We start from the raw sequence: 27,334 nt of genomic DNA on the forward strand, positions 1-27,334 counted from the left end.
CAAACAATGTTTCAAATTATTTTATTTCAATTCAATATTAATTCAATTAAGTTAGATTTTTTTAGTATATTAAATTATAAGAAAAATAAAATTGAAATGTAATTCGGTTCCCGGTTAGGAACCGGTCAGTTCCGGTTCTAACCGAAACCGATTTTATACAAAAAAGTTGGAACCGAAACCGGTTTGTCGGTACCCGATTCTTCAATTAACCGGTCGGTTCCGATTCCGGTTAACTGAGGAACCGTTTAAGTACCCCTAATCCTAATCAACCATGAAGACCACGCGCAATTGTTAAGAAACGGATAGCTTATAATAAAATACTCCATGAAAGAAAGAGTAATTTTATTATGATTCGGTAATGATTTAACTATAAATGTGCAAAAGAGGAAATAAATTAATAATTTTTCCGATACGAATGAAAAAGGCAAATGCACGTCATGATAGTGAGGAGTGTATATATTTCAAAAATACTTTTGTTTGGTTCTCAAAATATGCCTCACCAAATTGATTTGAATGCTCTAAATTTTGGATAGAAAAGAAACCATCCAAAAATTAAAACAAATCAAATTAAATTAAATATTTCGAATTGATTGGATTCAGAATGGAAATTCATGTATCCAAAAATCTCGCGTTTCATGTAATCGCAAAGTATCACAAATTAATCCATATATTTTGGCTTTTCACAATTTTTTATTATATACCCATATATAGTATCCCTATATTTTATACCTGTGTTTGTGAATGGATAGATATACACAATCTAAATGGAAGAAAATCATTAACTATGAATAGGGATATTAATCAGAGTATTCGCAGATTTTTCAATCCGAAATTTTCGTGTATCCCAACGACCGAACTTAAAACTTCCGATTTTAATAACTTGAACCCAACTCACATTTGGGTACTCAAATACCCGACTTGGGTATCCAGTATTGGAATTACAGAAATCGCACTACTCGAACCCACACCCGATATCTAAAAATTGAATATTGAGTATCTATTATTTGAAAATTTTCGTATTAGGTTTACCTAGTATCCAAATTAACACGTCCGTAGCATAAAAAACCATTCAAATTAAAAAAAATTAGGCATCATTAATAAACCAACCCACTAAATCATTATGTAATACTCATATAACCCGATTCTATCACTATATGCAAATATTCTTATGTTATTTTCCATGAATGGGGACAGCTAACACACATTTCCATGATATTATCTACAAAACCAATAAAAAAGTTGGCCTTTTAAATCTAAATTCTCACATGATAAGATAATTATTGAAAAAAAATCAGATATCCTTTCCTCTAGGTTTCCTCTAACTTTTCAATTTCCACCATAAGCCTTGCCCACCAAGTTTTTTGCTGCCCAAGCAAAACATCACTTTCTTGACTTTTTGTATCTTGTTAATGGTGGGACAAAACAAGGACTAAAACACTTTCTTTTCTTCTCCTTTTTTACAGGGAAATCACAATCAAACAAAAATTGCAAATTATCAACGACGACTCGTTTGCTATTGGATGGATGATCTATTGTTGAACACAAGTATATATAGGAGAGATACCTCACTCTACAAACATCACACAAAAATAGGATTCCATCTTCAATTTCATCATACCTCATGGCGGCTGGTATGTCTGTTTTACTCTCTAATTCCCGCCTTTTTTCCTCTCTAGTCAATCCACTCCTATTGCGTTTCTTGACGATCTCCTTGCACTTGATTTTGTTTTTCATTGTACTCGTTTCGTGGCTTCACAAGAAATTTAGGAGAAACGACGAAGAAAACCATAAACATAGGGGTCGAAGAAATAGCAATGTCTCATACTACAAAACAACCCTTTTCTCCTCTTTAGGCCTTTCACTCTCCAATCTCACTCTATGCCTTTTAAACCTCTTCTATTGGTATGCAAATGGCTGGAGTGATGAAAAGATCCTAACTTTATCAGACTTGGCTGTCAAAACACTTTCTTGGTTGTGTCTCTTTCTCTTCTTGCATGTCTGTTTCTCGAATTCGAAAGAAAGCAAGTATCCCCTCATTCTGAGGCTTTGGTGGGGGCTGTTCTTTTGCGTGTCTTGTTATTGCCTAGTAACAGACGTTCTTTATTTCCAAAAAGCCAAAAATTTGTCGACTCTGTTTTGGGCCTCTGATGTTGTTTCAGTCCTTATGAGTATAGTGTTCTGTTTCACTGGGTTTTGGGGTGGGAAAAAGGAGGATGAGAACACTATCCTTGAAGAACCCCTTTTGCATTATGGGTCTAGAAATGGTATAGAGCCTGAGACGCCGGCCAAAGGGGACGAGACTGTGACCCCTTATGGCAGTGCTGGTGTTTATAGTCTCTTTACTTTCTCGTGGATGAGTCCTTTAATCGCGAAAGGGTACAAGAAAACCTTAGATCTCGAGGATGTTCCTCAGCTTGCCGGCTTGGACACTACTAGAGAGGCGTTTCCAGTTTTGAATAATAAGCTGGAGTCCTATAGTGGAGGAAGTAAACGAGTCACTGCGGCCATGCTGGCAAAGGGGTTGCTCTTTACCGCTTGGAGGGAAGTTGTGATTTCTGCTATCTGTGTGTTGATTTACACGTTGGCTTCTTATGTTGGCCCTTACCTCATTGACATCTTTGTCCAGTACTTGAATGGAAGTACACATTTTGCAAATGAGGGCTATATATTAGTTTCTGCATTTACCATTGCAAAGATGTTCGAGTGCTTTGCACAGAGACATTGGTTTTTCAGGGTTCAACAGGGGGGTTATAGGGCAAGAGCTGCATTAGTTGCCAAAATATATAATAAGGGATTGACGCTTTCATGTCAATCTAAGAATGAACATACAACAGGGGAAATTATTAATTTCATGGCAGTTGATGCTGAGAGGATAGGTGAATTCGGTTGGTATATGCATGATCCATGGATGGTGATTCTGCAGGTCGTCTTAGCATTAATTATATTGTATAAAGATCTAGGGCTTGCTTCAATAGCTGCACTTGCTGCTACTGTTGTTGTCATGCTAGCAAATGTCCCACTTGGGAAATTGCAAGAGAAATTTCAGGACGGGCTAATGAAATCTAAAGATAAAAGGATGAAGGCAACTTCGGAAGTCTTAAGGAACATGAGAATCCTTAAACTTCAGGCATGGGAGTTGAGGTTTCTCTCTAGAATTCAGGAACTTAGGAGTGTAGAAACCAGGTGGTTGGCAAGATACCTTTATACCACAGCGTTCACTACTTTTCTCTTTTGGGGTGCTCCTACGTTCGTGTCTATGGTAACTTTTGGTGCTTGTATGTTGATGGGAATCCCACTCGAGTCAGGAAAGATATTATCTGCGTTGGCAACCTTTAGGATTCTTCAAGAGCCAATTTACAGTCTACCAGATACAATATCCATGATTGTTCAGGCCAAAGTTTCTCTGGATCGAATTGCGTCATTCCTTTCTCTTGACGACCTGCCACCAGATGTTGTGGAGAAGCTTCCAGTTGGTAGTTCTGATATTGCCATCGAGGTAGTAGATGGAAACTTTTCTTGGGAATCATCTTCTTCTAGTCCTACATTGAGTGATATTAATTTTAGAGTGTCGCGTGGAATGAGGGTTGCAGTTTGTGGCATGGTTGGTTCTGGCAAGTCTAGCTTACTTTCTAGTGTTTTGGGGGAAATACCAAAAATATCTGGAAAAGTTAGTCTTTCAGGAACAAAAGCTTATGTTGCTCAGTCGGCTTGGATACAAAGCGGAAAAATAGAAGAAAATATATTGTTCGGTAAGGAAATGGATAAACAACGATACAATAGGGTCCTTGAAGCATGCTCGCTGAATAAAGACCTGGAGATTCTACCTTTTGGGGATCAAACTGTTATTGGTGAGAGGGGAATCAACATGAGTGGTGGACAGAAGCAGAGGATACAGATTGCGCGAGCTCTTTACCAAGATGCCGATATTTATATATTTGATGATCCATTCAGTGCTGTGGATGCACATACAGGCACTCATCTTTTCAATGTAAGCACAAAATGCTCTTCTTTTCTTTCTTTTTTTATATATTTATAATTCTTTTTTTTATGATGATAGTTGTTGATCGTCTTCTTAATTCTACCATGGCTCTTGTTTTTAGGTCCAATTCACGTACTAACATGATTTATATGAAATGCCAGGAATGCATCATGGGGCTTCTGAATTCTAAAACCATTATTTATGTTACTCATCAAGTCGAGTTTCTGCCTGCTGCTGACCTAATTCTGGTGAGTTGTTCATCTCTAAATTGTTGATTTTTTTTCATACTTTAATCATGTGACATGGCATATCTTTTACTCATCAGGTTATGAAAGAAGGACAGATTAAACAAGCGGGCAGGTACAACGATATTCTCAAATCAGGAAGCGATTTCATGGAACTTGTTGGTGCACACGAGGAGGCTTTATCAGCTCTCGACTCTATTAGTACCGAGAAATCAGAGAATGGTGAGGGAAGTAGCTCTGCAAATATTAAGCCTGTTTTGCAGAGACAGGAATCTAAGAAACATGGAAATGATAACAAGAATGAGGAAACAAAGGGCCAGCTTGTTCAAGATGAAGAAAGAGTGAAAGGAAGTGTTGGACTGTCAGTTTATTGGAACTATATTACAACATCGTATGGCGGACTCCTGGCACTCATTGCTTTGCTAGCTCAGGTTGCATTTCAGGTACTTCAAATTGGAAGCAATTATTGGATGGCATGGGCAACTCCTGTCTCCAAGGATGAAGCACCTCCAGTTGGAGGCTCTACCCTTATCCTCGTCTATGTTGCTCTGTCTGTTGGAAGTTCTTTTTGCGTTTTGGGAAGGTCAATATCTGTTGTGACCATGACCTACAAGACTGCAAAGATACTCTTCAACAAGATGCACCTCTGCATATTCCGTGCACCCATGTCTTTCTTTGATTCCACTCCAAGTGGGCGGATTTTGAATAGAGTATGTGACAATGCTATTTTCTTTTAGCTTATGATACATATGGTTTCTTTAATTTTTATGAACACTGACTGAAACTCTCTTGGAAGTCAAGCTGCTTAAGGAGTAACTTTTGATGAACGCTTTGTTCTTTGCCAGGTATCTACGGACCAAAGCGCTGTTGATTTGAACATGGGTATCATTGCACATTTCTCTTTTTCCGTGATTCAGCTTCTAGGAGTTGTTGCTGTCATGACGCAAGTAGCTTGGCAGGTCTTCATCATTTTCATTCCAGTAATTGCAATTTGCATATTGTTGCAGGTAAAGTCATTGAATTCCTTTTACTATGCTTTCAGATGTCTCTCTTCAAATTATGTTGCCTATTATGTGAATAGGTAGATGCTAACATGAAGTTGAATACAATTCGATGATTTGTTAATTCAGTATTTTCCTTTCCAGCGTTATTACATAGCTGCTGCACGAGAACTTTCCCGACTTTGTGGAGTGAGCAAAGCTCCAGTCATACAACACTTCTCAGAAACACTATCCGGAGCAATCACCATTAGAAGTTTTGATCAAGAATCTCAATTCCGAGACATTAGCTTGAGGCTGATAGATGGATATTCACGACCAAAGTTTCATACAGCTGGTGCGATGGAATGGCTATGCCTTCGTCTGGATGTGTTGTCTCTCATGACGTTTACCTGTGCACTGATTTTCCTGATTACACTTCCAGAGGGAACTATTGATCCAAGTGAGTGTTGTGCTAATATACCATATACTAAAACTTACGTGCTGAATATGTTTAAAGTTGTTATACTCATAATATGCAATGCAGGTATTGCTGGTTTAGCCGTGACTTATGGCCTCAATTTAAATATGTTTCAAGCCTGGGTTGTTTGGAACCTTTGCTTTATGGAGAACAGAATCATATCTGTTGAAAGAATACTTCAATATACTTCACTTCCAAGTGAGCCTCCTCTTGTCATAGAGTCGAACAGGCCGCAGAGTTGCTGGCCTACCCAAGGAGAAGTTAATATCCAAGACCTTCAGGTGATTTTTGCGATGGGCTGCATTTTTATTGTTTCAAAATTCTTTAGTTGTCGCTGTGCTGACATTATTGCTGTTGTTGTAGGTTCGTTACGGTCCTCACTTGCCCTTCGTGCTTCGAGGCCTAACATGTACTTTCTTTGGAGGGAAGAGGACTGGTATAGTAGGAAGAACAGGAAGTGGCAAATCAACCCTTATTCAGACTCTCTTCCGAATAGTTGAACCAACAGTCGGACAGATACTGATCGATGGGATCAATATCTCAGCTATTGGACTTCATGATCTACGATCCAAGTTGAGCATAATTCCACAGGATCCAACAATGTTTGAGGGAACTGTTCGAACTAACCTCGACCCCCTTGAAGAGTATACTGATGAGCAGATATGGGAGGTTCGTTTGGTTTAGTTGATAAATTCACTCTCATGATATGCGTGTTGGCTAAAAGTTTTGTTTCTGCTTTTGTTTAGGCTCTTGACAAATGCCAGCTTGGTGATGAGGTCAGGAAAAAGCCAGAGAAGCTTGATTTTGCAGGTTAATCTCGCTCATTGATTGTTCTTCCTTGTTATTCGACTTGATTATTTACTCGAATTGTGGTGAAACAGTGTCTGAGAATGGAGAGAACTGGAGCGTGGGACAAAGGCAGCTGGTTTGCCTCGGGCGCGTGGTCCTGAAGAAAAGTAAGGTTCTTGTGCTCGATGAGGCAACAGCGTCTGTTGACACAGCAACTGATAACCTGATCCAACAGACCCTGAGGAACCATTTCTGTGACTCCACAGTTATAACGATTGCACACAGGATAACGTCGGTGCTTGACAGCGATATGGTTGTGCTGTTAGATAACGGTACGTGTGCTATGGCTTGATCAGTGTGTGAATGATATAGTTGGGATTGAGTTGGTTGTGTTTGTGTGGTGCAGGATTGCTCAAGGAATACGAGACGCCTGAGAAGCTGTTGGAGGATAAGTCGTCTCTGTTTGCGAAGCTGGTGGCAGAATACAGCATCAGATCAAGCTCTAGTGTTGAACATCTTTCTTCTTTTGCATGACGATGATGACGACAACGACGACGATGATGGAACTTGTCTATAATTCATACAAGTTTTCTTTTGTTTTTGTTTAGGCAGAGCAGGCCCCATAAGTTCTTGCACGATTTACTAATGATAGTAGTATTATTGTACTGTTTGATGAACTCTTTTTGATGTCGAAATGATAAATCTCTTATTATTGATATTCAAAGTAGTACTACTACTTACTTATTACTATTATTCAATCAAATCTCTCGTTTTCTATTTCTAATTTTCTGCAATTTTGACTCATCTTTGCGACTCGAATTTTTCTTGACAAACTCTGAATTTCTTATTATTCAAACAATTCCTCCCTTTTCTAAATACAGTTTCAATGATGATGCTTTTCTCTCAGTTTGTATTCACGCAGGACATGGAATACATACCTCTGACGAATCCAACTCTTCAAAATGTGAAATCTATGAATCTTGAATTTGAATTCGATACTGCACCCTTTTCAATTCTGCGTGGATTTATAATTGCTCCATTATAATTTTCTCTCTTTTTATTCTTTTAATATTCTATTCTACAATTCTCCATCCTCCCTTTGAATTCTGCGCAGATTTTTCATTGCCAAATTCTAATTTTCACGGTGGTGCACATCTCAATTAACATCCGATTCTGACTTCCCGAATTTTGAAAATTATCTGTCTCAATTCTGAATTCCATATTCCACCGATTTTTCTTAACTCAATGGTGAGATTGGAAATAAGAAAGAGATGCGTGGTTTTTTCACCACTATGTCGCTTCTTGATTTCTCTCTGTGTAGGTTTTACATCTCTATTCAAATTTCTGAAATTTTTACTTCCTTTTTGGAATTTGAATTCAAAAAAAAAAACGTTGTGGAATCTAATTTTGGAGTAAAATGCGATGACGAAGGAGTTGAGCAAGAAATTGCGATGTAGTTGTAGAATTTGAGTTTGGAGAAAAAATGTCTCGATTCGGAGGATAAAAACGATGCAGTGCAGATTGATAAATTAAAAGCTGAGCAGGTGAATAATGTAACAAGAAATAAAAAGGGAAAAGGAAAAAGAAAAAAATGATAAAATTAATGAGAAAAGCCAAGCAGATCACTTCTCTACTCAATCAAATACCACTGCTTTAATGTACACTATATTGCATCCGTTGTCCAGATACATCGAAAAGACACTACTATTCTCTACTAAGAAAAAAGAAATTCGTAATTACCTATTAGGGTACAAAGTGGTGATAGTCCAGCAATAGCCCAGCAATAGACTCCTCCTGCCACATCATCAATACTAAAAATCCTCCTGTCACATCAGAAATAGTCCAGCCATAGCCTAGCCATATCATAAATAGTCCAGTCACATCAATAGCCACATCACTAATAACACAATATACGGAATTTAATTTACGAGACATATACGGGAAACATTAATAATACTATTTTAATTTTTAAAAAAGTACAATAAATTAAAAAAGTACAATAAATTTAAAAAAGTACTAAAATTTTAAAAAAGTACATTAATAATAAAAATTACATTAAAAAAAGTACATTTTACAAAATTACATAAATAAAAAAAACTAACTCCAGCAGTCCTCCGCGCCCATAACTCTTCAATTAAATCCTTTTGGAGTCGAATATGAGCTTCCGTTTGGCGCATGTCGGCATGTGCTTGGAGGAGGCCGGCTTCATCGTGAGGTACCCCACTCCGTGCGTTGGGGACGGTCACGCCGTGGCTTGGACCGGCTTCATTATCGTCGTTGGCCCAATCCGTCAGTTGTACACCTTCATCTTCGACAATCATGTTGTGCATGATAATACAGGCGTGCATTGTATCAGCAATGCAGTCGACGTGCCACAAACGCGTTGGACCCCTAACTGCCGCCCATCGAGCCTGGAGCACACCAAATGCGCGCTCCACGTCCTTGCGCGCGGACTCCTGCCGTGCCGCAAAGTAGGCCTTCTTCTCATCTCCTGGGCATCGGATCGTCTTCACAAAGACGGGCCACCTAGGGTATATCCCATCCGCCAAGTAGTAGCCCATATCATGCCGGTTGCCGTTGGCGACAAAACTGATGGCCGGACCGACGCCCTGGCACTGCTCGTTGAATAGGGGCGACGAGTTGAGGACGTTTAGGTCGTTGTTCGAACCGGCTATCCCAAAATACGCATGCCAAATCCACAGCCGGTAATCAGCTACGGCCTCGAGGATCATCGTGGGATTCTTTTCCTTGTAGCCGGTCGTGTAGAACCCCTTCCAGGCAGCGGGACAGTTTCTCCACTCCCAATGCATACAATCTATGCTGCCTAACATTCCCGGGAACCCATGCTGCTCCCCATGCATCCTCAGCAGATCCCGGCAATCTTCGCGGGTAGGCTTTCGGAGATACTGATCACCGAATACTTCAATCACGGCTTGACAGAAATACTTCAAACATTCCAGGGAAGTCGTCTCACCGATGTGGAGGTACTCGTCCCACATGTCTGCCGCGCCTCCGTAAGCCAACTGCCGGATTGCCGCAGTGCACTTTTGAATTGGTGTGTGGCCGGGTTTGCCAGCAGCATCGTGCCTGAAGCAGAAATACAGATATCGTTGCTCCAAGGCGTTAACAATACGCATAAACATGACTCTGCTCATCCTAAAACGTCGCCTGAAAATGTTGGCGTTGAACCGCGGCTCCTCTGCGAATAGGGGTGGCAAATCGTGCGTGTCGGATCGTTATCGTGTCGACACGATAACGACACGAACACGATAACAACAAACACGAACACGACCCGTTAAGAAAACCTCAAACACGAACACGAACACGACACGAAACCCTCAGACACGAACACGACACGAACCCATTAACGACACGAACCAATTCGGGTCAACACGACACGATAACAACACGTACACGAGATGACACGATAACGACTCGATAACAACACGACCTGATAACGGTTAAACCTATTAAAAATGAAAATAATAAGAAATAATAATATTAAAATATTATTTGTTAACGGATAACACGAACACGACACGAACACGACACGAACACGTATTGTTAACGGATAACACGAACCCGACACGAACACGACACGAACACGACACGAAATTTTCGTGTCCTTAACGGGTCGACCCGATAAGGACACGAACCCAATAAGCTCTGACCCAAACCCATTATTTTCGTGCCGGTTCGTGTCGTGTTATTGTGTCGTGTCAAAAATTGCCAGCCCTATCTGCGAAGTAGTCTTCGTATAGGCGCTGATGTGCAGCTACGTGATCACGATCAATCGCTTGTCGGCGATGGACAACTGGCCGAGGTCGAGGTACCGCCGGCTGCAAGGCTCTTTGCATCCATTGGTCTATCCCGCGGTTGGTATATGCCTCAAACGCTTCGGCCATTCGACGTTCGTACTCCTCAGCGTCCCCCCCACTACCTCCACTACCATCACCCACGTTACTCATTTCTCGGTGTTGATCTTGTATAGAAATTAAGATAGAGAGAGTACTCGTTAATACAAGTGGTGCGAATGAAAATGAAGTGCAAATCGCGTATATATAGTGTCTCGAAAATTTAAAAAAAAAAAAAAAAAAACCGCTGGGCGATGCGCTGGGCGATCCCGACGCTGCAATGGCGCCGAGCGGATCGCCCAGTGCCCGTCGACCGCCTAGCGCCCGTCGATTTTTAATTCCGAAAAATCGCTCTGTGGTTTTCGGAAGCTGCAATGGTTCGCCTAGCGACCGCCTAGCGCCGACGCTCGGCTAGGCGGTGTGCTAGGCGCCATTGTGGATAGCCTTACTATTCTCTACTAGGAAAAAAAAAATATTGGGGAAAAAATAAGGGTAAAGTGTTCCCCTGCTGTGGCTTGTAACACATCAGGGCATGCGGTGCTTGAAACGGCAGAATTTGTGAACCAAACGCAACCGCTATACTAACTATTTTATGTTTAATTCACATCATTTTAAACACTATTTTATTCAATTAAAATGTAAAACGCACTTAAAAAGACATTGGCAAATAGGCTTGGGAATACGGGTATCTGTGGATACCCGACCCGAAAAAATCGGGTACCCAAACCCAAAAATCATCTAAATGTCTATCCAAAACCCGACCCGATATATTTTCGGGTACTCCAATACTCGCCCTGGGTATCCATATCCAACGTATCGGGTACCCAAATACCCGACTCTTTACCATCTCAAACCATTTACACCAAACTCAAACCCATTTTTTGGTATATGCTAACACCAAAAGTAATTTTACTTCAATAATTTACATCAAACTCAAACCCAAAAGAATATTCCATACCCACCTACTTTTTGTACCTTTTCAATTACATCCCCGTACTTATTTGAATTACACATTTATCCATGTCATTATATCAATAATTTAAATGAATTAAATAATAAAATTATTTTTCTTATTATATACTCCCTCTGTTCCACGATAGTTGAGTCATTTCATTTTCTGCGCTTGTTTTGAAAAAATTATAATAAATAGTTAAAATGGAGGAAGGGTAAAGTAAATGATAGAATAAGATAGATAAGAGTCTTATCTACATTATTCTCTCTCTTACTTTACTTTTTTCCACTTTAGCTATTTATTATCATCTTTCTAAAACGAGTGCAGAAAATGAAATGACTCAACTACCGCGGAACAGAGGGAGTATTAAATATACTTTATATTAAAAAAATACATTAACTTAAAAATTAATCATACACTTCACTTGATATGGTAAAATTAAAACATTAATCAAAACATATTTAAAAACATCATAATTACAAAAAAAATATCAATATATGAATATCAAATTGAAAAAATTTAAGACTGGAAATTTGTGTTTGTTCCCACAACTGATCAACTAGTGCAAGTCCAAAGGAGCATTTTATTTCTTTTTTGCGTCATATCAAGTCAAATACTTTTGAAATCGGGCATCTTCATTTGTTATTGTAATTTTTTTCATGTTTTAATTCACATAATTAAATAATAATGGACTGATCTGCAATATATCATAAATTTTTGCAGTAACACCATATTTGGTGTAAATCTGTAAAAAACACTAAAAATGAGTTTGAGTTTGGTGTATAGTTGGAGGGTGTATAGTTGGAGTTGGTCTTACATGTGTTAATAACTAATAGTAACAAAATTCAAAATTTATATATTGATATAAATATAAAAATATTTAAATTGACTAGTATATTTAATGTTGCATTTATTTTGTAGTATAAAACTATAAAAAATGGACCACTTTTATTTTAAAGTATATGATTATATTTATGGGGATCGGTTATGCAATATGTAAGTAAAATAATAAAAGTTACGCATTTAATTAAACTGTAGAAGCAACCAATAATATAATTCAAAAGTCAAAATAATTGACTAAAATATATAAACCACATGAGTTGGTTATGCAATACGTAAAACTTGAGAGTTTGGAGAAGCCGTGACATAGAGTAAGAGAGATTGACTTATTTATATAAGTTTAAAGCCCAAAATGGCATAACCTAATATTAAAAATGCTTTAAATAATAAATTGGATATTCGGGTAATGTCCGATACCCATTCGGCGGGTTACCCAATACCCAATTTATCTTAAATTTCAATACCCAATCCCATGAAATTGGATATTAGGCATCTAATATCCGGCGGATATCGGGTCCGGTACGAGTAAACCCAATATCCGCATTCCCACCACTATTAGCATATTAGAGTATTTTATTATATATGTTGACCTTGACAGTTATTCATATTAATATTTTTTTAATTGTTGTTTTAGCAATCACTCCTAGTTAATTTTAAATGTCAGAATTATAGCGAACTTTTTTTCTTCTATTCACATCTTTTTATGTACCTCTTACTATTTTTAATTCTAACATACTTTGAACTTGGAAATATTTGTATATGCTTTCTTTCATAATTATGTACTTTTTAATAATTTTTTAATATTAATGATTTCAGGCTAGCTAGACTTAGTGTTATAATTTAGTTTAAATTTATTTGTACTTGATGGATCCGCGAATTTCTGATGTTAGTAAATGCAGGAAAATACAGATCACGACACAGAGAATTTTACGTGGTTCGATTTACTGAGGTAAATCTACGTCCACGGGGAGAAATGGGGGCAGGTTTGTATTGCTTGATCTGCCAATTACAGCTTACAACACAGACTTGCTATATGATTATTTCTCTAGAGAGATTCTAACCGCTTTCTACCAGGTCTAAGTTCTATTTATACATTGAACTAAGATCGTGGCTTACATCATCACTCTAGGTCGTGGAGGTCGTGTAGGTCATGGCCTAAGATCGTGGCCTGAGTTGACGCCACGTGGTAGTGGGTGTGTTGGAAGTTGTGGAAATCCTGCATGGGTCCACTAACTCCTTGTTCGGTCGAAAACTGAGACCGAACTGCTTTGGTTGCCGATCTGAGAGTAGAGCTTGATGCCGACCTAAGAGCAGAGCTTGATTGGTTGGCTTTTGCCGAGCTGTAGGCTGAGGGCGAACTCTTACTGAGACCGAACTGCTTTGGTTGCCGATCTGAGAGCTTGGTGCCGACTTGAGAGCAGAGCTTGATTGGTTGGCTTTTACCGAGCTGTAGGCTGAGGCCGAACTCTTTGGTAATGCCGGACTCATACTCTTCCTTGGGCTTTGGGCTGATGGGCCGTCACTGCTGTTGGGCTTGTTTAGTCCGTACCCCATCACTACCCCCCCCGAAAGACGAAGTGAATCACTTCGGCGAAGCGAGTCACTTCGGCATTCTGGATAAAGGTACGGGGGAGGCTGACGTCAGGGGACGTGCCTTGCATGTGACTGCATTAAATGCGACAGTAAAATTCGGCCGTTGAATCCTGAAAAGGTGGGATTCGAAACGGTGCGACGATTTTGAAATCTTCGCCGAATCTGATAAATATGCTCTTTCTTCCTCATTTGAACACCTTTGCTGTTGCGTCTTCTATACTCTCTCTTTCTCGAGAAATTTTCTTCCGCTTTCAAGAGCTTCTTCAGACTTTCTTCACTTTCAAAAAGTAAGAAAAATGTCTTCTTCTTCTTCGGTGTCGGGTAGCGGTAGGAAAGGGGATAAGGGGTCTTCTAGCCGGAAAGAATCCGGGGAGAAGACCGTAGAGTATTTTCACAGTATCTTGAGTAAGGATACTGTGATATCCCTTCACGAGAAATATTTTTTACCTGGGGGGAAGGCGGTGGTTCCCGACGATGATCATAGGGCTAACGACCCGCCGGAGGGTTATGCCACCGTTTACGAAGCCTGCTTAGAATGCGGGCTTCGTTTTCCTCTTCCCCCACCTTTTGTAGAGCTTCTTGATTTTTTTCAACTCCCTTTAGGTCAGGTGACTCCGAATTCTTGGAGGCACTTATCGGCTTTTGCTGCCGAACTGCGTAGGCTAGATAAGGATCTGTCTCTGAGGGCAATCCTTAATTTTTTCCAGTTTAAAAGGAAGGGGTCTTGGTTTTACTTGATCCCCTTACAGCCTTTTAGGGCCTTCTGCAAAACCAAGTGGCCGAAATGGCAAAACCGTTTCTTTTTTTATAATAGGACTTCGGCTCCGGGCTTTCCTTGGAGAAGGCCGAAGTCCGTGATTCCCCATCCTCGGTTAGAACCGTTGGCCGAGCTCGAGGGCGAGCTCAATAAGATTCCTATGATTAGGAAACAGTATTCGGAAACTGAGCTCGTCAAGGGCGACCTCGTGTTCAATATCTCGTCTTCGGACGAAGAGGCCGAGGGTGAGGATTTCTCTTTATCTTTATGCTCTACTGCTTTAACGAAGAAAACTAACCTTGTTTTCTTGCTTTTTGGCAGTGTTCATGCTGAATAAGGCTATCCGAAAGTCCTCCGAGCTTGAGGAGCCGGAGAAAGAGAAGGCTACCAGCTCGGCGCCTGATGCCGAGAAGAATCCGAAGAGGCAAAAGACCTCTTCGGGTCCAAAGAAGCCGGAGTCGACTTCGGCAAGTAGGAAGGGGAAGACCCAGAAGCCCCCGAGAGCGCCAGAGAAAGACATGGTCTTGGCGCCTCCTTCGGAGCATATCTGTGAGCCATTTTTATGGCCCACGGACTTTGCCGAGGTGAATTGTCTTCTTGATTCTTTGGCTTTGCTTCTGTCCTGTATTTTTGGTGCCCTCTGTTGACTTTTTTCTTTATCCATTTTCAGAGGAACGACATGCTCTCCAAGCTCGTCGCCGTCGAACTCTCCAAAGCGTCCAACGACTATGCTGAGATGCAGAGGAAATTGGCGGCTGCTTGTCACCGGGCCGAGCAGGCTGAGGCAAACTTTGAGAAAGCCAGAGCTGCTAGGATTTCGGCCCAGGATGAAGCTCAGTTTGCCAAAAACCAGCTCGTCATCCAGCGGGAGCAGACGAAACGGAGTGATGCTGCCGCCGTGGTTGCCCAGGGGGAGGCTCTCCGTGTTTACACGGAGAAACTCTTTTTGAGCAGCCAGTTCTCGGCTTTTGTCGGTAGTCTGGTAAGGCTAATTGCCGATAAGGGCGAGCAGGGGGCCGACGTCGTGCTGCCTCTGTACAGCCGAGAGATAGCAGCTCGGCTTCAGAATCTGCCGATCCTTGAGGAGCTCGCTTCATCTTCGGTCCTGCTTTCTGCAGACCGAGTCCGGAGTTGTCGAGCTGATCGGGACGAGAACCTGGAGGCTATCTTTGCCTCCGTGGGACCCGTTTCACCCGCTTCGACTTACAACGGAGAGGGTGAGGCCGAGCCGCTGGAGCGGGAGGCCGAAGTCGAGCGAGCCGGGCATCCGGAGAAGGAAGCCGATCAGGAGACGCAGCAGATCGGCTACGGTGGCGCCGAGCAGGCTGGGGAGAGCAAGGAGGCAGAGGCTGAAGCTGAAGCAGAGAAGGAAGCTGAACCTCACCGAGAAGGTGGAGACGAAGCTAGCGAAGTATGATTTCGTCTCCCTTCTCTTAGTTTAGTTTCTTCCTTTATGTAAAATGGCCTTGAAGCCCTCCTTGTATAGAAAAATTTTTTTTCTTATGAATGAAAAAATTCTTCTTTCTGCTCTTGTGTCTTCGTATAGCCTTTCGTACTCTCTTACTCCTGTTGTGGTTTACTACCTGCTCGGTAAGCTGAAATGCCGAACTGACGTAGCTGCTTTGTATTCTTAACTCTCAAGGAGCTGGAGGTACTTCACTGGAAGCGGCTGTACTCTTCGGCTTTAGACGAAGCTGAGAAAAGAGCTATAGCCGATCAGACGAAGAATGACGAGCTTCTGGCTCGTTTGGTGAAGCTGGATGCCGATAATAAGGACTTAGAGTCCGATAAGAATGATCTGGAGGCCGAGCTGAATACGACCATTGCTGAGAGGACTGCGTACGAGGATTACATCCGTGTGCGCGGGGGAATGACCATATCAGATGTTCAGAGTCGAGTTGACGAACTATGGGAGGAATATAATGTACTCCGGAGGAACAATGCGCTGGAGAGCTCGGCTTGCCAACAAGTCGTGACATCATTGCGGCGCTGGGCTTCTCGGTACAACATCGTTCTTTCTCGGCGCCCCTCCATAGAAAGATTCCTTCGGCATATCGTGCCAACAGATGCTCGCACTCCAGATCAAACCTTTGATTCACTTGCTCAAAACCGTACTCCAAGTCAGCAACGAACTCTGGAACAGCCGGAAACGTCAAGACGAGAACAGGCTGAAGTTCGTAGAGGAGCTGTGATTATGAGTGAGCAAGATCAACAAATGCTTCGTGAAGAGACTCTTCGCCGCCGAGGTGCTAGGGCTTCCCGGGCTCAGAGAAGAGGTGGCAGGTCGATTAGAGCATCTCGTCGACCTGCTTATTCTGCAGCTGCCTGGAACGCCCGAACTCAGCTTCACGAGGATTTTGTGAATAGATGGCTCAACTTTAGCAACCCTGGACAGTAGAATAGTCCTTTGTAATAGCGTAACGCCATCTTGTAGGGTAGCGGAGTTGTGTGCCGAACAAGATTTGAAAATGAAATTTTGTTTTTGTTTTCGCTTCTAACACTGTATTTACAGCTTAGGGAAAAAATTTCATCGTACTTGTCCTCGGTCTTATGAAGTAAACTTCTTTGACCGGACTTGTCTTTGGTCTGATGAAATAAACATCTTTGACCGGACTCGTCTTTGGTCTGATGAAATAAACATCTTTGACCGGACTCGTCTTTGGTCTGATGAAATAAACATCTTTGACCGGACTCGTCTTTGGTCTGATGAAATAAACATCTTTGACCGGACTCGTCTTTGGTCTGATGAAATAAACATCTTTGACCGGACTCGTCTTTGGTCTGATGAAATAAACATCTTTGACCGGACTCGTCTTTGGTCTGATGAAATAAACATCTTTGACCGGACTCGTCTTTGGTCTGATGAAATAAACATCTTTGACCGGACTCGTCTTTGTGTTCTAATTTGGCGATTTTCGTCGCCGGGATCGAACTTTCCCTTGTCCTAATTCGGCGAGTTTTATCGCGTGGATCGGACTTCCCCAGTTAACCGAAGTGGTCTTATGCAGTAAACCTCTTTGACTAGACATGGTCGTCCTCGGTCTTATGAGGTAAACTGCTTTGACCGAACTTGGTCGTCCTAATTCGGCGAGTTTTATCGCGTGGATTGGACTTTCCCTTGTCCTAATTCAGGCAAGTTTTATCGCGAGAATTGGACTTTTGTTGCAGTTCGTTTCAGACGAAGTGCTTGATTCTTAAGCAGAATTGTGGTCTTGTATCCTCTTTAGAAGCTTTGACACACAATCGTGGGCTTGTTGCAGCTCGTTTCAGACGAACTGCTTGTTTAAGCTGAATTGTGGTCTTGTATCCTCTTTAGAAGCTTTGACGCACAATCGTTGGCTTGTATGTTCTAAAAAGGGGATCAGCCTTTGAAGAACGAGATATCTCAGTTCTATTTGTAAGAGACGACACTCACATAGACAGACACAACGCACGTAGAGACAAGAACAAGTAAAAAACAAAGAAAACACATAAGACTGACTGACCGGACTGTCTCTTACAAATGGAACTTTTTGAGGTTGGAAACGTACCATGTTCGGGGTACTTGTGCTCCTGACGCGTGAGTCAATTTGTAAGGCCCTTTGCCGAGGACTTCTGACACCCGATATGGACCTTCCTATGTGGGTTCGAGTTCGCCCAGCTTTTCTGCTCGGCTTACTTCGTTGTTTCTCAAGACGAGATCTCCCACTTGAAATTGCAGCTTCTTCACCCTTTGGTTGTAATACCGGGCTATTTGCTCCTTGTACTTGGCTGCTTTTAGGCAGGCCAATTCTCTTCTTTCTTCGGCAAGATCTAGTTCGGCTCTCAGTCCGTCACCATTCATTTCTGAGGAGAAATTGAGTTCGGGGACTGGGTATGCCAATCTAAACCGGAATCACGGCTTCAGTGCCGTACACCATCGAGTTCGGCTCCGGTGTGACTTCGGTCATTTCGCCGGCCTCTGATTCCGGCTGCGGTGATTGCTATGCTTGATGGTGCCGAACTGATTGCTCGGCACTTTTAAGCGCAATCTGCGAACACACTTGCTCTTTTTCGATCACCTCGGATGACCGCTATCTCTCCTTTAGTGGAGAAGGTGTTCGGCGAGGATGCCTCTGATCGCTATGACCGGGCTTCTTTTTGTCTTCTCTGGATGAGCTGTCTAAAGACCGTTTTCGACGGTCTGCCTCATCGGCACGAGAAAACTTGTCCGCAATGTCCCACATCTCTTGAGCTGTTTGCGGACCGCACTCCACGAGCTTTCTGTAGAGAGCTCCGGGCAGGATTCCATTTTGGAATGCCGAAATGACAAGTAGATCATTGAGATTATCTACTTGTAGGCATTCCTTGTGGAATCTCGTCATAAAATCGCTGATCTTTTCGTCGCTACCTTGACGTATAGAAAGCAGCTGAGCCGAAGTGATCCGGGCTTCCGCTTTCTGAAAGAACCTCCTGTGGAAAGCATCCATTAGATCTCGGTAGGATCTAATGCTGCCTTGGGGGAGGCTATCGAACCACCTTCTTGCGTTCCCGATAAGCAGCTCGGGAAACAGCTTGCACATGTGGACCTCGTTGAGACCCTGGTTCGCCATGTTATATTGATAGCGTCCCAAGAAATCATGAGGATCCACGAGTCCGTCATAGGTTATCGACGGAGTTCGGTAGTTCTGTGGTAAGGAAGTTCGGGTAATATCGTCCGAGAACGGAGTCCTCAATGCTCCGTACACGGCGAACCCGACATTTCTTCGGTATGGAGGAGATGGAGTTCTCCTGTGATTCCGGTACCGAGGATTCTTTCTTCTGGAAGACATGATACTACTGCGGTAGTGACTGTCTCGTATGGAGGGAGAGGGAGAATCCGCCGTTTTCGCCTCCGGCTGCTTTTGGCTTCTCTGCAGGAAGGTTAAGAATTCCTCCTGCTTTTCAGCCAAAAACAGCTTGACAGCCTCGTTCAAATCGGGCTGCTGGGAAGACTCGGTGTGACGGCTTTTGGAGCGGCTTGTTCCTCCGCCATGAGAACTGGTGGTGGATTTATCCCTAGGCTGTTTTCCAGACCTATGGGGTGGATTGGCTTCCTCCTGGTTCTCACGGGCAGGAATACGGGTACTCTGCGATCTGGTATGCATTTTTTGGGTTGAAAAAATGGTCAAAAATTCGCTTTATCACAAATTTGGTTCTCTGTTTCCCACAGACGGCGCCAGTGATGGATCCGCGAATTTCTGATGTTAGTAAATGCAGGAAAATACAGATCACGACACAGAGAATTTTACGTGGTTCGATTTACTGAGGTAAATCTACGTCCACGGGGAGAAATGGGGGCAGGTTTGTATTGCTTGATCTGCCAATTACAGCTTACAACACAGACTTGCTATATGATTATTTCTCTAGAGAGATTCTAACCGCTTTCTACCAGGTCTAAGTTCTATTTATACATTGAACTAAGATCGTGGCTTACATCATCACTCTAGGTCGTGGAGGTCGTGTAGGTCATGGCCTAAGATCGTGGCCTGAGTTGACGCCACGTGGTAGTGGGTGTGTTGGAAGTTGTGGAAATCCTGCATGGGTCCACTAACTCCTTGTTCGGTCGAAAACTGAGACCGAACTGCTTTGGTTGCCGATCTGAGAGTAGAGCTTGATGCCGACCTAAGAGCAGAGCTTGATTGGTTGGCTTTTGCCGAGCTGTAGGCTGAGGGCGAACTCTTACTGAGACCGAACTGCTTTGGTTGCCGATCTGAGAGCTTGGTGCCGACTTGAGAGCAGAGCTTGATTGGTTGGCTTTTACCGAGCTGTAGGCTGAGGCCGAACTCTTTGGTAATGCCGGACTCATACTCTTCCTTGGGCTTTGGGCTGATGGGCCGTCACTGCTGTTGGGCTTGTTTAGTCCGTACCCCATCAGTACTTAATCCTTTTATTTGAGGAATGATGGTCATAATTAGTTATTATTATATTTTTAATTGAATTTTATACGTATTTTGAGTGTTTAAAGAAAAAGACGTGCCAAAATACTCAACAATCCTGTATGATTCATTATAAATATAGGAACTCTGTATATAAGTGAAAGTACTTATAATATTTAATTAATGAAATATTATTCTTAAAATAAAATGATTATGCAAAAATAATTAAAAGTAAACTATATACTAATTCCTATTTACTGCTGCAAATATGAATAAATTTTTTTATTAAGCATAACTATCAAAGTTAACATGTACTACTAGTATAATAAAATACTCTAATTTGCAAACGTCTTTTTAATTTTGTTTTACAATTTAATTGAATAAAATAAGTGTTTAAAATGATGTGAATTAAACATTAAAAAATTAGTACAGATATTAATAAGAATAACTGTCAAAGTCAACATATATAATAAAATACTCTAATATGTCAATGTCTCTTTAAGTATGTTTTACATTTTAATTGAATAAAATAGTGTTTAAAATGATGTGAATTAAACATAAAAAAGTTAGTATAGCTGTTGCATTTGGTTTACAAATTCTGGCGTTTTAAGCACCGCACGCCCTGCTGTGTTGTTTATGGAGTTTACTTCAAAATGTCACACGATTCTAATAATTACTCTAATAGATGACATTACTTGGTAAATGACACGAGATTTTAGGATATGTTATTTTATGTGTTAATTGAAAAGAGAAAATAGTATATTTATATTGATGTGATAGAGAACTTTTTCTAAAAAAGAAAAAATGTGACATTTTTATGGGACAAACTAAAAAATAAAGTGTGACATCTATTATGGGACGGAAGGAGTACCATTCAGTAAATGTAAATGTGGGATATGACAAAGTCGATCATTTACCAATTTTTTTTTTATTAATAGTATGATTTTCACCACACGTTTTCGTTAGTTATGTATACAATAGTAAAAACCCATTCAAATTTGAAATACTAGGCTTCAATGATAAATCATTATGTAATCCTCCTCATATATCTTGATTCTACCATTGTATTTGTTGCCCTTATTTTCCATGAATGGGGATATTAATTAACACACATTTTACATATAAAAGCAATAATGAAGTAGGTAATTATAAATTCCTACATTGACAGTATAATTAATGAATAAAATCAGATATCCTTTCCACCATAGACTTGCCCATCACGATTTTTGCTTCCCAAGCAAAATCACTTTCTTGACTTTTATTTTGTTAATTAACGGAGGGCCAAACAAGGACAATTTTTTCTCTTTTTTCTATAGAAAAAACGCAAACAAACGAAAAGTTCAAATGATCGACGACGACTCGTGTAGTCAAGTGTGTAGAAAGTATGCAAAGCAGAGATATCAACTTACCTTTTGGTCATCATCACTTACTCCACACCACACACTGTCACTACACTACTAAGAAACAAACATTCACAGCCAAGGGATTTCTTCGACGACAGGTATGTCTGTTTTCCTCTCTGATTCCCGCCTTTCTTTTGACATGATTGGAGGTGGTCTTGCTTCTCTAATCAATCCAATTGCCTAGCGTTTCTTGACGATATCCTTGCACTTGTACTCGTTTAGAAATGTTTCGTACTACAAAACAACCCTTTTCTCCTCTTTAGGCCTTTCACTCTTCAATCTCACTCTATGCTTTTTGAACCTCTTCTATTGGTATGCAAATGGCTAGAGTCATGAAAAGATCCCAACTTTATCAGACTTTGCTGTCAAAACACTTTCTTGGTTGCGTCTCTTTCTCTTCTTGCTTCACTATTTCTCGAATTCAAAAGAAACCAAATATCCCCTCGTTCTGAGGCTTTGGTGGGGGCTGTTCTGTTGTGTGTCTTGTTATTGCCTAGTAACAGACGTTCTTTATTTCGAAAAAGCAAAAACATTTGTCGACTCTTTTTTGGGCCTCTGATATTGTTTCAGTCCTTATGACTGGGTTTTGGGGTGGGAAAAGTGAGGATGAGAACACTATCCTTGAAGAGCCCCTTTTGAATGGTATAGAGTCTGAGACACCGGCCGCCAAAGGGGATGAGACTGTGACCCCTTATGGCAGTGCTGGCGTTTATAGTCTCTTTACTTTCTCGTGGATGAGCCCTTTAATCGCGCAAGGGTACAAAAAAGCGTTGGATCTCGAGGATGTTCCTCAGCTTGCCGGCTTGGACGCTGCTAGAGGGGCGTTTCCAGTTTTGAATGATACGTTGGAGTCCTATAGTAGAGGGAGTAGCCGAGTCACTGCAGGCATGTTGGCAAAGGGGTTGCTTTTTACTGCTAGGAGGGAAGTCGTGATTTCTGGTATTTGTGTGTTGATATACACGTTGGCTTCTAATGTTGGTCCATACCTCATTGATATCTTTGTCCAGTACTTGAATGGAAATAGGCATTTTGCGAATGAGGGTTATATATTGGTTTCTGCGTTTACCATTGCAAAGATGTTCGAGCGCTTTGCACAGAGACATTGGTTTTTTAAGGTTCAGCAGGCTGGTTATAGGGCGAGAGCAGCATTAGTTGCTAAAATATATAATAAGGGATTGACGCTTTCTTGTAAATCGAAGAATGAACATACAACGGGGGAGATTATTAATTTCATGGCAGTTGATGCTGAGAGGATAGGTGACTTCTGTTGGTATGTGCATGATCCATGGATGTTGGTTCTGCGGATCATCTTAGCATTAATTATATTGTATAAAGATCTAGGGCTTGCTTCAATAGCTGCACTTGCTGCTACTGTTGTAGTCATGCTAGCAAACGTCCCACTTGGGAAATTGGAGGAAAAATTTCAGGACGGGCTAATGAAATCTAAAGATAAAAGGATGAAGGCGACTTCGGAAGTCTTGAGGAACATGAGAATCCTCAAACTTCAGGCGTGGGAGTTGAGGCTTCTCTCTAGAATTCAGGAACTTAGGAGTGTAGAAACCAGGTGGTTGGCAAGATACCTTTATACCTCAGCCTTCACTGCATTTCTCTTTTGGGGCGCTCCTACATTCGTGTCTGTGGTAACTTTTGGTGCTTGCGTGTTGATGGGAATCCCACTAGAGTCGGGAAAGATACTATCTGCGGTGGCAACGTTTAGGATTCTTCAAGAGCCAATTTACAATCTGCCTGACACAATAGCCATGATTGTTCAGACCAAGGTTTCTCTGGATCGAATTGCGTCATTCCTTTCTCTTGACGACCTACCACCAGATGTAGTAGAGAAGCTTCCATTTGGTAGTTCTGATATTGCCATTGAGGTAATAGATGGAAACTTTTCTTGGGATGCATCATCTTCTAGTCCTACGTTGAGAGATATTACTTTTAGAGTGTCGCGTGGAAAGAGGGTTGCAGTTTGTGGCAAGGTTGGTTCTGGCAAGTCTAGCTTACTTTGTAGCGTTTTGGGGGAAATACCAAAAATATCTGGAGCGGTTAGTCTTTCAGGAACAAAAGCCTATGTTGCTCAGTCGGCTTGGATACAAAGTGGAAAAATAGAAGAAAATATATTGTTCGGTAAGGAAATGGATAGACAGCGATACAATAGGATCCTTGAAGCATGCTCGCTGAATAAAGACCTGGAGATTCTACCTTTTGGGGATCAAACTGTTATTGGTGAGAGGGGAATCAACATGAGTGGTGGACAGAAGCAGAGGATACAGATTGCGCGAGCTCTTTACCAAGATGCCGATATTTATATATTAGATGATCCATTCAGTGCTGTGGATGCACATACAGGCACTCATCTTTTCAATGTAAGCACAGCATGTTCTTCATTTCTATTGTTAGTATATATTTATGAAACATTTCTTAATTTATATTTAATGCCAGGAATGCATCATGGGGCTTCTGAATTCCAAAACCATTATTTATGTTACTCATCAAGTGGAGTTTCTGCCTTCTGCTGACCTTATTCTGGTGATTTGCTCATCTCTAAATTGATGCTTATTTTGCATACTTTAATCATGTGATTTATGACTTATCTTTTACTCGCCAGGTTATGAAAGACGGTCGAATTAAACAAGCGGGCAGGTACAACGACATTCTGAGACCAGGAAGTGATTTCATGGAACTTATTGGTGCACACGAGGAGGCTTTATCATCTCTTGATACTATTAGTACAGAGAAATCTGCAAATGGTGAGGGAAGCAGCTCTACAAATGCTAAGCCTGTTTTGCAGCAACCGGAATCTGAGAAACATGGAAATGATAACAATAATGAAGAAACAAAGGGTCAGCTTTTTCAAGAAGAAGAAAGAGTGAAAGGAAGTGGACTGTCAGTTTACTGGAACTATATCACAACAGCGTATGGAGGACTCCTAGCACCCGTTGCTTTGCTTGCCCAGATTGTGTTTCAGGTGCTTCAAATTGGAAGCAATTATTGGATGGCTTTGGCAACTCCTGTTTCCGAGGATGAAGCACCTCCAGTTGGAGGCTCTACCCTTATCCTCATCTACGTTGCTTTGTCGATTGGAAGTGCCTTTTGCATATTGGGCAGGGCTTTATCTGATGTGACCATTAGCTACAAGACTGCAAAGATACTCTTTGACAAGATGCATCTCTGCATATTCCATGCACCCATGTCTTTCTTTGATTCCACTCCAAGTGGGCGGATTTTGAATAGAGTATGTGACAATGCTCTTTTCTTTTCTTTTTTTTTAGCTTATGATATATGGTTACTTTCACTTTCATTAACACTGACTGAAATTCTCTTAGATGTCAAGCTGCTTAAGAGTAACTTTTTGATGAACGCTTTGTTCTTTGCCAGGTATCTACGGACCAAAGTACTGTTGATTTGAACATGGGTATCATCTCGGACTTCTCTTTTGCCGTGATTCAGCTTGTAGGAGTTGTTGCTGTCATGGCGCAAGTATCTTGGCAGGTCTTTATCATTTTCATTCCAGTAGTTACAATTTGCATATTGTTACAGGTAAAGTTCCTTTTGTCTTAACATTCTTGTTACTGTATATATAGATGCTAGCATGAAATTGCTTATGATTCGATCATTAGTTAATTCAGTGCTCTCCTTTCCAGCGATATTACATAGCTGCTGCACGAGAACTTGCCCGACTTTGTGGAGTGAGCAAAGCTCCAGTAATACAACACTTCTCAGAGACACTATCAGGAGCAATCATCATTAGAAGTTTTGATCAAGAATCTCGATTCTTAGACATAAGCTTGAGACTGATAGATGGATATTCACGGCCAAAGTTTCATGTAGCTGGTGCGATGGAATGGCTATGCCTTCGTCTGGATGTGTTGTCTCTCATGACGTTTACCAGTGCACTGATTTTCCTGGTTACTCTTCCAAAAGGAACTATTGATCCAAGTCAGTGTTGTGCAAATATATCACGGGTTAAAACTTATTTTTTAACGCGCTTTATTGGTTTAATGTTTGTATACTCGTAATATGCAATGCAGGTATTGCTGGTTTGGCAGTGACTTATGGCCTTAATTTAAATATGTATCAAGCCAAGGTTGTTTACAACCTTTGCATAGTGGAGAACAAAATCATATCAGTTGAAAGAATACTTCAGTATATTTCACTTCCAAGCGAGCCTCCGCTTGTCATAGAGTCGAACAGGCCGCAGAGTTGCTGGCCTACACAAGGAGAAGTTAATATCCAAGATCTTCAGGTGAGTTTTTTCGATGGACTGCATTGTCGTTTATTATTTCAGAATTCTTTAGTTTTCATTGGGCTGATATTATAACTGTTGTTGCAGGTTCGATATGGTCCTCACTTGCCCTTCGTGCTTCGAGGCCTAACATGTACTTTCTTTGGAGGGAAGAGGACTGGTATAGTAGGAAGAACAGGAAGTGGCAAATCAACCCTTATTCAGACACTCTTCCGAATTGTAGAGCCAACAGTCGGACAAATACTGATCGATGGTATCAATATATCAGCTATTGGACTGCATGATCTACGATCTAAGTTGAGCATAATCCCACAGGATCCAACAATGTTTGAGGGAACTGTTCGAACTAACCTCGACCCCCTTGAAGAGTATACTGATGAGCAGATATGGGAGGTGCGTTTAGTTGATAACTCGTTCACATGATTCACGTGTTGACCAAATCTCTCGTGTCTCTTTTTGTTTAGGCTCTTGACAAATGCCAGCTCGGTGATGAGGTCAGGAAAAAGCCAGAGAAGCTTGATTTTGCAGGTTAATCTTGCTCATTGATTGTTCTTCCTTGTTGTTCGACTGGATTATGTACTCGATGAGTTTGAATTGTGGTGAAACAGTGTCTGAGAATGGAGAGAACTGGAGCGTGGGACAAAGGCAGCTGGTTTGCCTCGGGCGCGTGCTCCTGAAGAAAAGCAAGATTATTGTGCTCGATGAGGCAACAGCGTCTGTTGACACAGCAACCGATAATCTGATCCAGCAAACCCTGAGGAACCATTTCTGCGAATCAACAGTTATAACGATTGCACACAGGATAACATCGGTGCTGGACAGCGATATGGTTGTGCTGTTAGATAACGGTACGTTGTGCTATGGCTTGATCAGTGTGTGAATGATATAGTTGGGATTGAGTTGGTTGTGTTTGTGTGGTGCAGGATTGCTTAAGGAATACGAGACGCCGGAGAAGCTGTTGGAGGATAACTCATCTCTGTTTGCGAAGCTTGTGGCGGAATACAGCATCAGATCAAGCTCTAATGTTCAACATCTTTCAAATCTAAATCAATAGCAGAAATGTTCCTTCTTGTATCAGTACATGTCTCATGTATGACTAAACATGCTATAAATAATTATTTAAATTTTGGCCTTTATTTAAAACATGTTTAATTCTAAATAAAATAATGAAAACATAAGCTTAATATTCAGTGATTGTTGGCTCAATTTCGGGAAATACTTTGAATATTGGGTGGGCAATTCTATCAAAGTACAGTATGAAGAAAATTAGAGGAAAAATTTTGTAGAAATTCAAAAGGTTTGCAAAAAAAATCTTTTGAAAATTGAAACACATTTCTTG

General features: G+C 41.2%; 2 protein-coding genes across 2 annotated transcripts; both read left to right on the forward strand.

Annotated features, from left to right (window-relative positions):
* Positions 1–1,501: 1,501 nt before the first annotated feature.
* On the forward strand, positions 1,502–7,189 carry LOC121758607 (ABC transporter C family member 3-like). The gene is made up of 10 exons (XM_042153981.1): positions 1,502–3,988; positions 4,141–4,227; positions 4,305–4,934; positions 5,070–5,231; positions 5,370–5,664; positions 5,749–5,963; positions 6,046–6,351; positions 6,429–6,492; positions 6,564–6,803; positions 6,878–7,189. Exons 1-10 carry the CDS (start codon positions 1,622–1,624, stop codon positions 7,003–7,005), a joined length of 4,494 nt encoding a protein of 1,497 aa, XP_042009915.1. The 5' UTR covers positions 1,502–1,621; the 3' UTR covers positions 7,006–7,189.
* Positions 7,190–21,712: 14,523 nt separating this feature from the next.
* Positions 21,713–27,138, forward strand: LOC121758761 (ABC transporter C family member 3-like). Its single transcript, XM_042154156.1, has 10 exons — positions 21,713–24,115; positions 24,192–24,278; positions 24,358–24,984; positions 25,128–25,289; positions 25,394–25,688; positions 25,781–25,995; positions 26,083–26,388; positions 26,460–26,523; positions 26,604–26,843; positions 26,919–27,138. The coding sequence occupies exons 1-10, from the start codon at positions 22,322–22,324 to the stop codon at positions 27,047–27,049; spliced, it is 3,921 nt and encodes a 1,306-aa protein (XP_042010090.1). The 5' UTR covers positions 21,713–22,321; the 3' UTR covers positions 27,050–27,138.
* The last annotated feature ends 196 nt before the right edge of the window (positions 27,139–27,334 follow it).

This window comes from Salvia splendens, chromosome 12 (assembly GCF_004379255.2).
Source record: "Salvia splendens isolate huo1 chromosome 12, SspV2, whole genome shotgun sequence".
In the NCBI taxonomy this organism is placed as follows: Eukaryota; Viridiplantae; Streptophyta; class Magnoliopsida; order Lamiales; family Lamiaceae; genus Salvia; species Salvia splendens.

What these genes read in the sequence shown, in the direction of transcription:
- LOC121758607 (XM_042153981.1), top strand. Translation starts at nt 1,622, where the DNA reads ATGGCGGCTGGTATGTCTGTTTTACTCTCTAATTCCCGCCTTTTTTCC. An exon ending in AGAGAAGCTTGATTTTGCAG is followed by an intron (nt 6,493 to 6,563) that starts GTTAATCTCGCT and finishes GTGGTGAAACAG; the next exon opens with TGTCTGAGAATGGAGAGAAC. An exon ending in GGTTGTGCTGTTAGATAACG is followed by an intron (nt 6,804 to 6,877) that starts GTACGTGTGCTA and finishes TGTGTGGTGCAG; the next exon opens with GATTGCTCAAGGAATACGAG.
- LOC121758761 (XM_042154156.1), top strand. Translation starts at nt 22,322, where the DNA reads ATGACTGGGTTTTGGGGTGGGAAAAGTGAGGATGAGAACACTATCCTT. An exon ending in CTTCTGCTGACCTTATTCTG is followed by an intron (nt 24,279 to 24,357) that starts GTGATTTGCTCA and finishes TTTACTCGCCAG; the next exon opens with GTTATGAAAGACGGTCGAAT. An exon ending in CTGATGAGCAGATATGGGAG is followed by an intron (nt 26,389 to 26,459) that starts GTGCGTTTAGTT and finishes CTTTTTGTTTAG; the next exon opens with GCTCTTGACAAATGCCAGCT.